At 42.4% G+C, this 13,373-nt stretch overlaps 1 protein-coding gene across 7 annotated transcripts; it reads right to left on the reverse strand.

Annotated features, from left to right (window-relative positions):
- Nucleotides 1-14: 14 nt before the first annotated feature.
- LOC106033162 (protein phosphatase 1 regulatory subunit 3E-like) lies at nucleotides 15-13,184 on the reverse strand. Of its 7 annotated transcripts, none has more exons than XR_010834673.1 (4): nucleotides 11,688-13,184; nucleotides 4,246-4,347; nucleotides 2,185-2,240; nucleotides 15-1,691 (listed from the first exon to the last, which is right to left on the reverse strand). XR_010834673.1 is itself a non-coding variant. In XM_048075073.2 (1 exon), the coding sequence occupies exon 1, from the start codon at nucleotides 12,898-12,900 to the stop codon at nucleotides 11,929-11,931; it is 972 nt and encodes a 323-aa protein (XP_047931030.1). In that variant the 5' UTR covers nucleotides 12,901-13,184; the 3' UTR covers nucleotides 5,524-11,928. The 7 variants fall into 7 exon arrangements, 1 of the variants encoding a protein (XP_047931030.1); XR_010834671.1 differs by having other exon boundaries at nucleotides 11,484-13,184; XR_010834669.1 differs by having other exon boundaries at nucleotides 7,605-13,184.
- Nucleotides 13,185-13,373: the final 189 nt, after the last annotated feature.

Here is a 13,373-nt window from a genome sequence, read left to right on the forward strand (position 1 = left end):
TCATCAATTAATGAAGTAGAGAATATCCAGTTTTGGCAGCCTGAAAAATATCACTGATGTTCACATATGCAGACCATAAATAATTGCAGTGATAAAATGTTTAACATATGCATACCTGCAAGGGATTTTTATTCTAGATTGTCTGATTTATGTAACTTCAGGATGTAAAAAAACCAACAAAAGTGCCTCTCTAACCTCCTAGTATTTTGTACTAATTATAGCTGCAGAGATGATACCAAAAGAAAAGCTATATCAACTACCTCTTTGCATGATTTTTGTTTACTTCTTTGAGTAGTGAAATAAAGAAGGAAAACATGAAGGATTAATAAATTCTGTAATCAACTAGTTCTGCCTTTCCAAAGGTATAGTCCTTGTTTTCTGTTTCACTGTGCTTTCTTACAATGCAGAACTCATGCACTGACCATTTATCAAGGTTCTTGAGTGGATTGTTTTGTTTTTTTTTGTCTGGACTAAGTAAACACTACATATGTCACAAGCAATTAAGGAATTCTACATCTTGTGCCTAGCAATTGTGGTGATTTCACAAGAATAAATACTTTTTGAAAATGTGTGATAGTAATAGTAATAGTTTGACATACACTGTAGTAATGTGCGTCGTGAGGATCAAGTAGGCATGCTGCTGTAATGAGGACATAAAAGGAATGAGACTCAAACTTTCCTTTTGCAAACCAGTAAATTAAATCAGCTGATTCCATTAGACTTAATATTCAATGAATACACAAATGTGCACTCAAAGTGATGTGACATCTAAAGGTAAGTTTGAGTTATACGGACCTGTATTTTAGGAAAATATAATAGTACAGCAGAGGTTTGGACTACAGCTTTTTCCTACAATTTAAAAATGGTTATTAGAAGCTAAGCACAAAATGGGAGAGAAAACCAAGTACCTCTCAGTCAATCTAACAGGAAGCAGGTAGATGTTTCATCCATATAAGGTGACAAAGGTAGAATTCCTATTCCTTTGGAAGTTACTTTCAAAAGCACAGCCCTTCTAAACAACTGAAACACACAGTAAGTTACACAAAAATCTCTTTGTCAAAATTCCTAGTGCATAAAGTTGTAGGGCTTTTTTTTAAGATGTAAAAAGATTTAAAAACTTATCCCTTATTCACAGTATCATGCAGTATTCAGGGCAGTCACACAGTCAGGGCCATAGGGCTAAGAGCTTGACCCTTGCCTGTGTTAGACTCCCTGATGTCAGGTTAGGGCTGCAGCCTCCCTGTATGGTTTCTGGAGGGAAAGCTTATTTCAAATTAGAGCACAGGCAAACAGGTAGGAATGCATGAAACTTCCAATTTGGTAACGTTTCTTCTCCCAGCTCTTCTAAAAAGATGAGCAATGATACCTAGGCATTTTCCTGTGTGGTTTAATACTCAGTGTTTAGGTGTTTAGGTATTCTGCAGCTATTTAGGCTAAGGGATATCCACTGAAGCAAATTATTTTGTATCTTTCTATAATCCATTCAACTACCTGAATTATAGTGCCAAAGTGATGTGTTGTCTCTTGTTTGACGCATACTACCCAAGCAGTGCTCCCAGTTTTCAAATAATCCTACAACCTCACTACATTCATCATCAGGAGGAACTTTCAGCCAGACCAGCGTGCCTGGGTTGGAGCCAGACTGCAACGCCATAAATGCAAGTTTGCCAACGTCAACCTGTAATGAATGCCTTTCATCAAAATAAAATGAAAGAGTGAATGTGTTTTAGTTGTGAACTATGACACAATTCTAAATGCTGTATAAACTGGGGAAAAAATAAACATGATTACCAGTGCGTTCCTATAGAAAATGAATAAAGGGATGACTTTTTTTTTTTTTTTTTACAAAATAACCACTTTATCTGTGACCTCTTAAATCTTGATCCTGAGCTTGAGGACTTAACGCTAATAACTACTGGAAACTAAACATTATAGACTCAGTAGACAGATTACTTTTAGTGGAAATCATAATTTCCATACTTCTTCCCCAATCAATAATCTTGTCTCTGTATAACATAGAGGTTAATAATATTAACAACTTTCCCTTACCAATGCTTCATTTCTGTTTCACAGACACCAACCTCTTTATCTTCAGATTATCTAACTGAATAATACAAACTTTTATTCAATCCATATTTAGTTTTGAAGATTTTTATCAAAAGTAGTCCTAAAAAGATTGCTTACCTAAAATTTCGCCTTTCTGAAACTGCAAATTGCTGCCTTTCCCAATGAATCATGACCTATCATGAATGTAAATGAAAATCATGTAATTGTTATTCTGATCAGAGGGGAAAAGTGAATCAATGGTATCAAGCTAAAAGAACAAAACCACATTAATCATAACACTTGGTGTTTTGAAGTGGTGCCATCCCACTACTGCTATGGCTGTGTAGGTTGTACATCATGAGTTCAGGCAACATTACACAGATGTATCAAACTACCATTGTACACAGCTAGTGAGCCATCAGCTAATTTTAGTAATAAAGATGTTGCATCAAACAGGTTAGTATCATATCTAGCATAGTAAATATTGGAAATTTGTTTGTATGAAAATATTATTCTAATTCGTCAGCAGACTGTGGTGAACATAAAATAAGGACAATGTCAACTTCACTGTCATTAAATCAACAGTAAGACAATTACCTAACCAGCTCTGATGATTAGATTAGGAGTGTGGCAGATCTGTTTCTAATTCTCCCCTGAACTGGTGTCTCCAGAGAGTTGACGTCCTGTGGATCAGGTACCTCTTTGCTTTTTCTTTGTACCGGCAGATTGGGAATTTGTGTTCTGCAGTAATGGCTCCCATCACAGAATTTTAATATGCCAAGTGGACATTTAAATGACATAACATCTATCATCTTCTTGTCACACTGGTCATATGAATAAACAGAGCTGCACCAATAAATCAATCCAAAATGACAGTTCTTCAACAGAGAGTGTGAGGTTTTTCTGTTGTGGTGCTGGGAGACATCACACAGCAAGAGACAACGGAAGTTTCACCACATGCACGACTTATTTTGGAGAAGGAAAAACTAAGAATAGTGCCTAATTCACTAATAACACAAGTTCACTAGTGGGCAGAATGTTCCAGGCTGTCAAAGGATGAGGTACAGATTTAAATCATTTCAAGTTAAAAAAGAAATAATTGTACAATTTCACCACACGGTGGCACTCAAAATGTTAGAGATGGTACAGTGGAAAGGTAAGGACATGGAAGTGAGGTCAGCCTGTTTTTCTAGCTCAGCTGCTTGTCTGAGAGACACAGCAGTGACTCAGCTTTAGTGCCATTTAATTCCCTAGGTCAATTTCATGATCGGAAAAAATACTAAGAATATCGAAAATCTTCATAAACCACTCCTCACAGAACTGTATGTAACAAGAATTCACTTGAACCCCATTATATTGTATCCCTCATCTTACCACCTTTCTTCTCCCACAGTTCCTCGTTCCTGCAGCATCTTGTCAGGCTGTCAAGATGAGGCATTTGGCCAGGGAGAAGGCTATATGTGCAGTTTAAAATTTTACAGAGTTCTAAGTATGATGCCATCCACTAAGTCATTGGGAGCCTTTCAAATAACCTAGCAGAGTCTGACTGGTAGCTTTGGCAAAGAAAAACGTTCTTCCATCAATGCCACAGGCAAAACTGCTTTTAACATTAATGAAGCTGTATCAGTCTTAGAGAGAATGCAAACTTCACCTACATAATACATAATACATGCCCCTTCTACGGAGAAGAGACATTGTTTTATGTGGTGAAAAGAAACTGGGCTGATGGAAAACTGAACACCTTCGGGAAAGCCATTCCAGGGGAATTTGACCTTATGGATGTAAGGCAACATGGAAAGAATATTGAGCAGGCAGTGCCAATCAGCGTAAATTACTAGCAAGATATGCTCTAGTTGGCATGAGCCAAACTGTGAGAGCAGCCTAGGAGCATCCTCAGTGTAATTCTTTGCTTTCCCCTGACTGTATGAGACACAGTCCTAGAGAGACAGCCCTTGGCAGAGGAATTTAATCTGTGGTATCTGTATTGGATAGTTACCCTTACAATATTGATACCCCTCTCTTCCTGACAAGGCATAATTCAGACACATCAGACCTGATCTATTTTAATGCAGTACAAGTGTCGTACATCCTCTGCTATTAGGCTGTTTTATTTGTCATTTGTTTATACTGTTTAATTATTTATGCTATTGAATGTGTTTTGCTCAGAGATGTATTTTAGTGGAGGTGCAGTACTTCTACCTTTCTCTGACCATGAAAGTCAATCCACGAGATAGGAGGATGAGTCTGCATGAGTACTTCTGTTCTTCAGCCATCACCCCCTCCCTTCTTCATTGCAGGGGTCTGGATCAAGAGAAAATGACAGAGAATTAAGTATTGTTTGCAGCTCCTGCCTGTTCTGACCTCCCCCAGTTGTGCCACAGCTGGTAAGTAAAGTCAGCTCAGCTACAACCGAAACATTTTTGTCAGCTTTCTGTTAGTCTGAGAGGCATTTCCTCAATCAGTTTGCCTGGTAAACACGTTAGCCAACAAAGAAGACTTTCCCCTATGTCTAAAGAGGTAACATGCACATCCCTGTGCCTATGTGACCTAAGGTAGTATTTCTGATAGAGAATCTAACAGTCTTGAAAAGGGGCAGCCTTTAGAGCTAGCATAGCCAGCCCCTTCGTCCTTTCTACCTATACCTGTACACATGGAGAGCTGCAAGGAAGAACAGGCAGTCATTCTGAGGTCAGAAAAAGCAAATTTGGATGAGTCCTTGAGATTCATTTAGCTAATACCTGGATAGTCTCAATTCTGCATCACCACTGAAGGAAAAAGTATGTGCCCATTAAAGAAACAGCTCTATTACAGCTAGTGCTCAGCATATGTGGGGCTTAGAAACCTTCCTCCTAGACCAAGCGGTCCTTCAGCAGTGGAAAATCTAAACCGTTATTAAAAAAAAAAAATATCACAATTGTATTCATGTATCTCACACCTTCCCTCTATGAGAGCCACTCTCTCACCACCTGAAATACTGCTGTTTCTGCACCACTTACTACCTAGCACAGGCTTTTGGCAGCTGAATGCCAAATTGCACAGACTGGTCCAATTGTTGCTGGTGACCATAGCAATGCAAAACTGGGAAGGATTAAAGCCACAGGCAACTGAAGTACAGGCATCCCTGTCTGAACTACAGACTGCTACACTGGCTATCTTTGAAACTGCGCCGAGATACAAGACTGTAAAGATAGCTACCTATACTTATGCCAACTGATAATCCCATCTTATCTTCCTGAGAGCTGATTGCACTTCAGGAGACCAGACTTCCAACCCAACTCAGCATACAACAGCTTCCAGAGAGAATATTCTCAACAGAGACTGCTTGAAGACATGCAGGCTTGAAAACCTCCCTGAAAGCTGAATATTTGTCTTTGGATGTGCAGGCACATCACCCAAAGCATTCCTACGTGCCCTACGGATGAATCAGAACATAGTTGTTTGTTGGTTAAAAAAAAAGATGTTTATATATGCTTGCAATTTGTATCATTAATCTTTAATGACAGCAAGAAGCTACAGGTTTATAAATATATATTTTTTTTATAATTGTGACAACCAGTGACTAGATGCAGTTTTGGTGGAAAACAATCTGAAATACTGTAAGGCTAGGTAAGTTACAAGGCATTACTAGAAAAAGTTGATTTTGAACTTTTGGTGATATCACAGTATTGTTACAAATATTAGAAACAAACATTACTTAGTGAAATACAAACATTGCAGAAGAAACTGCAACCAATAGTAACTTACTCGTAAAGTTTACAGTTAAGAAACAAATTTTTTTTTTTCCATCAAAGTCAAGGTAAATCGAAGAAACAACAATAAAAGCTTGCACGTAAGGAGCCTGCTCTTGAACAGACAGCATCTCCATTACCAAGAGAAACAATTTACCACTGTGCGGGAGGAGTTAGGTTTGTTTAAACCTCTTCAAGAACCTTAATTTTTTTGTCACACATTTTTTTGTTAGCTTTCCTGCACTGCAACGTGGATTCCAGTCCTAATCAACTTTAAAAACATATATATATATTAGCTTTCTGAGTTTAAAAGTATAATACAATTTGGTTTATTTCTAAGATACAGGAATACAAAATTTTAAAACTCACAACACTAACACAGTGTTTTCTCCTGGAAGGTGACTAGAGAAAAGTACGACGCACGAGACTTGCATAATTGTATGAAATATTGTCTTGCTACTGTTACTCGGAGTATGCTTATGATTTAGTGAAGTCAGATTGCACAAAAAAAGAGCCTAAAAATACAACACCATTTAAGACATAGTTTCCTTAATGACACTTTAACAGAATATCCTACACACAACACAACGATACAGCAACCATAGCAATCAAGTCAATCGCTAAAAAACCAGGTGCACCATAATATTGCATAGAAGGAAATCCCTGGTATAAATACACTTGCACTGGAGACTAGGACTTTTTTCCTGCCTTACTAAATCAACGGACCTAAGTTTTTAAAAAGCACATCTGACATTTGACATTTTTCTTGGCTATATTCTTTGGAATTACTAGTGCATATGTTATTTCAAGCACAGTTTTATTCTGCATGCTATTGTTTAATTTTAAAAAAAAAGAAACAAACTGAAAGGAAAGCTGTTTGCCTACCTCCCCCTAAAAATGAAATGTAAAATGTAAAATAATTGTCTAATGTTGCGTAACAATACAATCAGACCTTTCTCAAAAACAGAAAGCTCAAACAAAACTCAGAATAGCTGAATGAAGAGAATATCCATGCAAGATAGGAAACTCCTGGGTTAAAAAACCTCTCTGTAAAATAACTTAAAAGCAATATTCAAAAGGTGGATAAAGAAAGAGTCGAACCTCAGGAACAACCAATATTAATTCCCTTTGATTGTGGAAGACCTACATTCAAGTCCTTACACTGATTAAAGAAGTACTCTTACCACCTAACTATTTTAGGACAATTCTCTCATATAAGCTAAAGCTCAGAAATCCTTCCTATTGAAACACAAACGTTTCCCTGAACGTGCTCCATTTTGAAAAATGTCACCATCTTTCATTAAAAAATCCTGATCCGCTCTACATAAGGCTATATTTTTTTTTTACTTTACAGCAAAATTGACTACATTTACTTCCTATATTAAAGTATATATGCTCTTAAAATGTTAATTTTGGTGCTCACAAAGTTTTTAATTTCAGTAGGTAATCCTTCCATATATTCAGAACACGTACACATGAAATGCATACAGGAAACAGAATTACAGATGACTTGCCAAAAGGCCATGCAGTATATAATTGGAAGGTAGATGTCATTTTCTTTAGATATTCTCTATAGTGAACACTTTAATCCCATGATACAAACTGTGCCGAGAGATCCAGTCCAACTATAAGTTTTAGCTATATGCATTATGCAGCATCAGGTAAATAACAGTAAAAGCTGTAAAGACCATCATGTCTACACAAATAAATTTAATAAAAAACTAGAATTTCTGGTTTCAGGTAGAATATATATTTAGAATATCTGTGTAAGTGGTGAATATATACAATAAATATATTTTGTTATATTAACTATAGTCACAGTTTTTTTACCTAGCTAAATAATTTCAGAGGTGTACCAGGAAGACGCGGTTCTGACAGTAACTTCTTTCACTGTAGTATGGGAAAATATGATCAAATTCTTCTGGCTGCTACAGGTGCAGGATTTCTGGCACAGCTGAAAAGAGTGTCAGGAATTAGAACTGATTATTAGATTTTTAGTATAAATTTCATTTTAATGAGAACGCCATAGCTGGACTTTTGGTGGGAGCGTGAAGGAACAAATTAGATTTCTTCCTAGGAAATGTTGAAAGGCACATAAAGATTTCAATATATAGTTAATAATATGTTAAAAAGCAGATTCTGAGTATTTCTGTCGGTTACTTTATGTTTAAAATACAGAATTAGCAGATGTTTGCCTGTTGGCGCTACTGAAAAACATTTCACGTATCTGTAGAGATCACGCATATGCATGAACAGACAGCTGTTTGTTCAAGTGATGCACCTTCCCCTCACATACACTGCAATAACAAACCGTGTGCACTTGCTCTGCTATTTAATACGATACTGAGGCACACACACGCACAACAAAAAGTTATTTGCAAATGGTAAAAGGAGAATATAATTAGCCTGAAGTAATGTACATTTACTGAAAATGAGTATAACGTTTCAATTATTTTTTACGCTAATGAATAGTAATGCGGTTAGCTAGCTGAAATTCAGTTTACAGTCACTTAATTGTTTTGATCCCTGCAAGGGCTTCTGTTGATTAGGGTAGATTTCACAAATATTGCCATAAGAGGCATGGAACCACATGCAAAAACTCTATCAGTTTAAATGTGCAACAGCAAACGTGAATGTGTATCAGACACACAGTACGATTTGACTTACTGTAGGAAGTATCACTATTGCACATAAAATAAGATGGCACGTTTCATAAAGCTACGACTTTGCACAATAAATGACAGACAGGTTTTTACACCTCCAAAGACATAATGAATGTGATTATCAATAATTCACTTAAAAGTGAAGTACGCTACCTAAGGATTATTGCCTTGCCTACACCCTCTAGCATCACTTGGAAAGGAAGGTGGCATGGGCTTTATCCATGCAAATAAAAACAACTGAGCTGTCATTTTTTCCAGAAAAAATGATTGGCTTGAAGAATTTCTATCCTGAAACATAACTCAAATATTTTACTTTGCCTTCTAAAGTTAACTTTGTGGAACTATGTTCTTTAGAAATGTGTTTAAAAAAAAAAAAGTTGTCTTGCTCCTCTTTCCGTTAAAATGACTGATGCCCTGCCAACGTGAGAAGTACCCTGTTCAGCACAGGCTTTTCCCCTCAAAGTTATCATTTATGTAGATTGTAAGTTCTATTTGGGATTTTTATTTTATTTCACGTCCATTTATCACAATGCTTCTAGCAAACCCCACCTAAATAGCATCAGGCTGAAAACTAAAGGACTGGAAACCATACATGGATGCTGCCAGTGGAAAAAGTACTCGCAGTCAGTGCACCTAGACATGTTTTTGGAAATCTTGAGCAGAAATTAATGTGATAGAAGTGAAACTGTGTAACCAAAGCAGTGCAGCTTCAGCATATATCACTGATAGGTTTCTGTTAGAACACCTCACACTTCTTCCAAAGATGTCATCAGTAGCATCCTCCACTCAAAGCTGGCCAGGCCAACCTCACCTTTCGAGGCTTTAAATGGAGGTGTTTTTAAGTGCTTCCAGAAGACTAGGTCTTCTACTGGAGTTGAAGGTGTATCACTGATAATCCGTGATCAAGCTCAAGCCCATAAAGTTACCCACGAAACTGAGTGTTGAACTAAACATCGGCTTAATTGCTCGAAAGCTCAGGAGTCAGCTTTCCAAAACATTCTTCTGGTGTGCTACATCCTCAGAAGGTTTAATATTCAGATGTATAGTGGACAAAGGGGTTAAACGTTCATGAACAAATTATAGCATTGGTTAACCTAAAGCGCACAGAAACTACTTTTTTTCCCTCATATGACATCATTAAGATGCTTCAGAAAAACTGTTGCTGCTTTAGTATATGGGTAAGAAAGGCCAAGCAAAAAAATGTTTTGGAAAGCTCTAACACATAAATAAGATGTTTGGCTGCATTTCCACCATATTTCAAAGTGCTTTCAAATGGAGACAAGTTCGCTTCCTTCTCTCCAGTATTAAGGCTCTCACAACAAACTAGGTTTAACTAGAAGACACTTGGGCTTTCTTTATCAAACATACTACTTAATATGCACTAATCATGAACAGTTTAAGACCCAAGTTCTGCAATTCTATCTTTATAGATGCATGCTAGTGATACATAGGGTTACTTCAATACAAGATCAAGGCCTTAATATTCTAAAATGTGAAATACTCAGTAGGTGCTGACAGCATATTTCTTTTATATTCTATTTCTATGAAGATCACATTGATCAGAAAACTTGTTGGGGAACTAAAACCAAGCTACCAGTACTACAGGAAGGCTACAGTTGATATGATTTCTATTAAACCAGAAAAAGCGGTATAGAGAAATTAAATGAAATGCTCTTTTCCCATCAACTTGCCAGACCATTTTTTCCAGAATTCACAGGTTTAATTATTCTGACTCAATCAGACCCTCAGGAGACAAAAGTGCCCTCAATTCCCACTGAAGTTGAAAGGTTCCATGAGAACCTGGCATTAATCAAGCTGTTTGGGATATTTAACCCTCACGAGGAGCACAAAGAATACAGTTAGAATTACACTTCATTCCTAAACAATCTACAAAAGGTCCAAAATGTTGAACGCCTGATCCTACAGCCCTTCATAATAGGAAGATGACACCAGCATTTGTTCTGCCACTCTCAGAAGTCATCTTTGTAGACGTCCCTCACCTGCAAACACAAACGTGCCTAAATCCCGGAAAGCCAGCACCCAGATTTGGCACCAGCACAACCTGTATTCAGCCAAACTCCTGAAAAAGCAAGTTTAAAAAGGAAAATGCTGTTCTCTGCTAGTAACATCCAAAATAGATCTTTGAGGGCAGAAGTCAACATACTCTGCAATTTCAATGTTTTTTATTGGTACATCTCTACTTCTATGCAAAAATATTACTTTTCCTCAATCTGACTGAGTACATATAGCTAGCCTTGTGAAATCTGCCACTTTCTGGAATTATTCTAAAAATCTGGAATGTTTTGTTTTGCAAAAGGCAAGCTCCTGCCCTTATACCTTAGCATAACAACTTCAATTAGACTGTTAACAGAAATAAAACTGGAAATGTTGCTTGGGATGCAAACCAAATTTATGGATTCAATTCCTGCCACCTCTAATTCTTTGGTGCAACTTCAGGACTATCCTGCCAACCTGACCACGAGCAGCTTTCTGGGAACAATCCTACTGAAACAAGCATGACAGATCTTTACAATGTATCACGTGGATTTTAAAACAAAACTGCTTGCTTTATAAAACCTGTTAGTAGGCTGTATTACCATTAATACGTGACACTATTTTTCTTAGCATTTTTCTAAATATGCTTGAATATATGAAACAGGGTTCAAAATTTTAAAACTTTTATAATCTTTGCTACAAACCCATCAGCCATTTTTACAGCATGAGAAATACAGCCATACCTGGGGGTATCTGTTTTGGGGTTCAACACCACCATCTGTCCCCTGCAATTAACACGAGTGACCGCGTCTGCGTGGACGCTGGGGTCTGTGGGGCTCTGGGAAGGGACCCAGCACCTCAACGGAGCCAGGCTCGGCGAGGTGGGCTGCGGAAAGAGGATGGGTGCCCAGGGCAGTGCTGCCTGTGTTTCCAGAACCCAGTGCTGTGGGCACAGCACCCGGGAAGACCTGTTTGCACCAGTGGATCCTGATTTTCACTGATAAGTCCTGCAAATATTGACAGCCTCCCTCCCCTCATTCCAGACCCTCACCGTGCAGCAGCTTTGGTCACGAGCTCGAGGCGGAAAACACCGCGGTGTGCCGGCCACCCTGCTGCCGTGGGGCTTAACACCTCGCACCCAGCCTTCGTCCTGACTGGAGCCTGAACGCTTATCCCTACGCGGCGTTAACAAGATAGAAAAGATAAATAATTTATCTGTAAACGGAATTCAAAAAAATATCTTCTGGCGGCTTACGAAGAAGCTTCTGGAAAGGTGGGCTGGGTGGGGCTGCGGTTGGGACGGCGGGAAGGGTGAGGTGAGGCGAGGCGAGGCTGGAGGGTGCTGGGGCGGCTCTGTGAGGCGAGGCGAGGCCGGAGGGTGCCATGGCCGTCCCGTGAGGCGAGCTGCAGCCGGAGGCCGCTGGGGCCGTCCCGTGAGGTGAAACAGGCTGCAGCCGCCGCCCCGCGAGGCGAGGCCGGAGGGTGCCGGGTCCCCCTCAGATGAAGTGGATCCAGGCGGTGCTGTCGGGGTCCTGCGGCGGGCAGACGGCGGCCGGGGACGGCGGCCGGCCCCGCAGGCGGTAGTTGGCGCCGCCGTTGTTGTCCCAGTACTCGGCGCCGGCCACGCGGTAGCGGACGGCGAACTCCAGCGTGGCGTCGGCGGCGACGGCGGCGCCGAGGGGCAGGTGGAAGGCGAAGCGGTCGGTGCTGCCGCCGGGGGGGCCGGAGGGCTGGTAGGCGGCGGGCACCTCGGCGCAGCTGGCCCAGCGGTTGAGCGTGTAGCGCACCGACACGGCCTTCTCGTAGGCCAGGTTGAGGACGCGCACGGCGCCGCGCAGCCCCGCCGGCTCCGCCCGCACCCACTCCAGCCTCACCTTGTGCTGCCGAACCCGCTCCGCGAAGCCGGGGCTGGCGCCGGGCTGCGGGGGGAAGAGCGGCTCCAGGAGCGGCGGCGGCGGCCCGAAGAGCACCGGCTCCAGCTCGCCCAGCGCCGGAGGCTTCCTGGTCTTGAGGAGGTCGGCGGGGCGCGGAGGCGGCGGCACCCGCGGCAGGTCGGCCTGGCAGAAGTGGCGCACGGAGGTGAGCTCCAGGCCGAGCGAGTCGGCGAAGCGAACCGTCTTGCGGCGCGCCGGGCTCTGCTGCAGCGCCGGCCGCAGGCTGCGGTCGCCGGGCGTGGGCAGCGACTTGGCCCGGCGGCGCTGCGTGGGGCTGGGCGGCACGGCGGGCACCGACGGCTCCCGGCCCCGGGGCGCCGCCGGGGGCTTCTCGGCCGCCGCTTCCCTCACCACGGGCGGCGGCGGCGGAGGAGGAGGAGGAGGAGGAGGAGGATCGCCGTCGGGGCTGCAGCCGCCCTTGCACTGCTCGGCCAGGCTGCCATAGAGGCAGGCGCTGCAGCTGAAGTTGCGCGGCAGGTAGAGCCGGGGCGGCGGGGCGGGCACGGCGCTGTGCAGGGAGCCGGCTTTATCCATCGGGGCGGATGGCGAGGGGGGCTAGCGCCCTGCTCGCCGCCTCAGCCCGGCGGCCTCCCCGCTGCGGCCGGCCCCGGGGCCCGCCGGTGGGTGCGGGATGCGCCGCCGCTCGTCATCCTCCTGCCCCCATCGCCTGCTCGGAGCGCAGCCCCGGCTGCTGCCACGGCTCTGCGGCTGCCCTCGCTCTCCTCCTCCTCTTCGTCCTCTTCTTCCTCCTCCTCCTCTTCTTCCTCCTCCTCCTCTTCTTCCTCCTCTTCTTCTTCCTCCTCCTCTTCTTCCTCCTCCTCCTCCTCCTCCGCCTCCGCGCTGCGTTCTGGGTCTTTCCCGGAGGATCTCACCCAGCAGGAGGAGGCGGGCAGGATTCCCCGCTTACGGTTCATTGCGGCGCTCTTCCCCGTCCGACCCGTTACAGAAATAGCTGCTGAAAGGAAGAGGCAAAAGGCTCTGGCAGATTAGAAGGGGGCGATAAGAAA

This window comes from Anser cygnoides, chromosome 12 (assembly GCF_040182565.1).
Source record: "Anser cygnoides isolate HZ-2024a breed goose chromosome 12, Taihu_goose_T2T_genome, whole genome shotgun sequence".
Lineage (NCBI taxonomy): Eukaryota > Metazoa > Chordata > Aves > Anseriformes > Anatidae > Anser > Anser cygnoides.

Bases quoted from the DNA above. Each gene is read 5' to 3' on its own strand.
- LOC106033162 (XM_048075073.2), bottom strand. From the start codon at position 12,900: ATGGATAAAGCCGGCTCCCTGCACAGCGCCGTGCCCGCCCCGCCGCCC.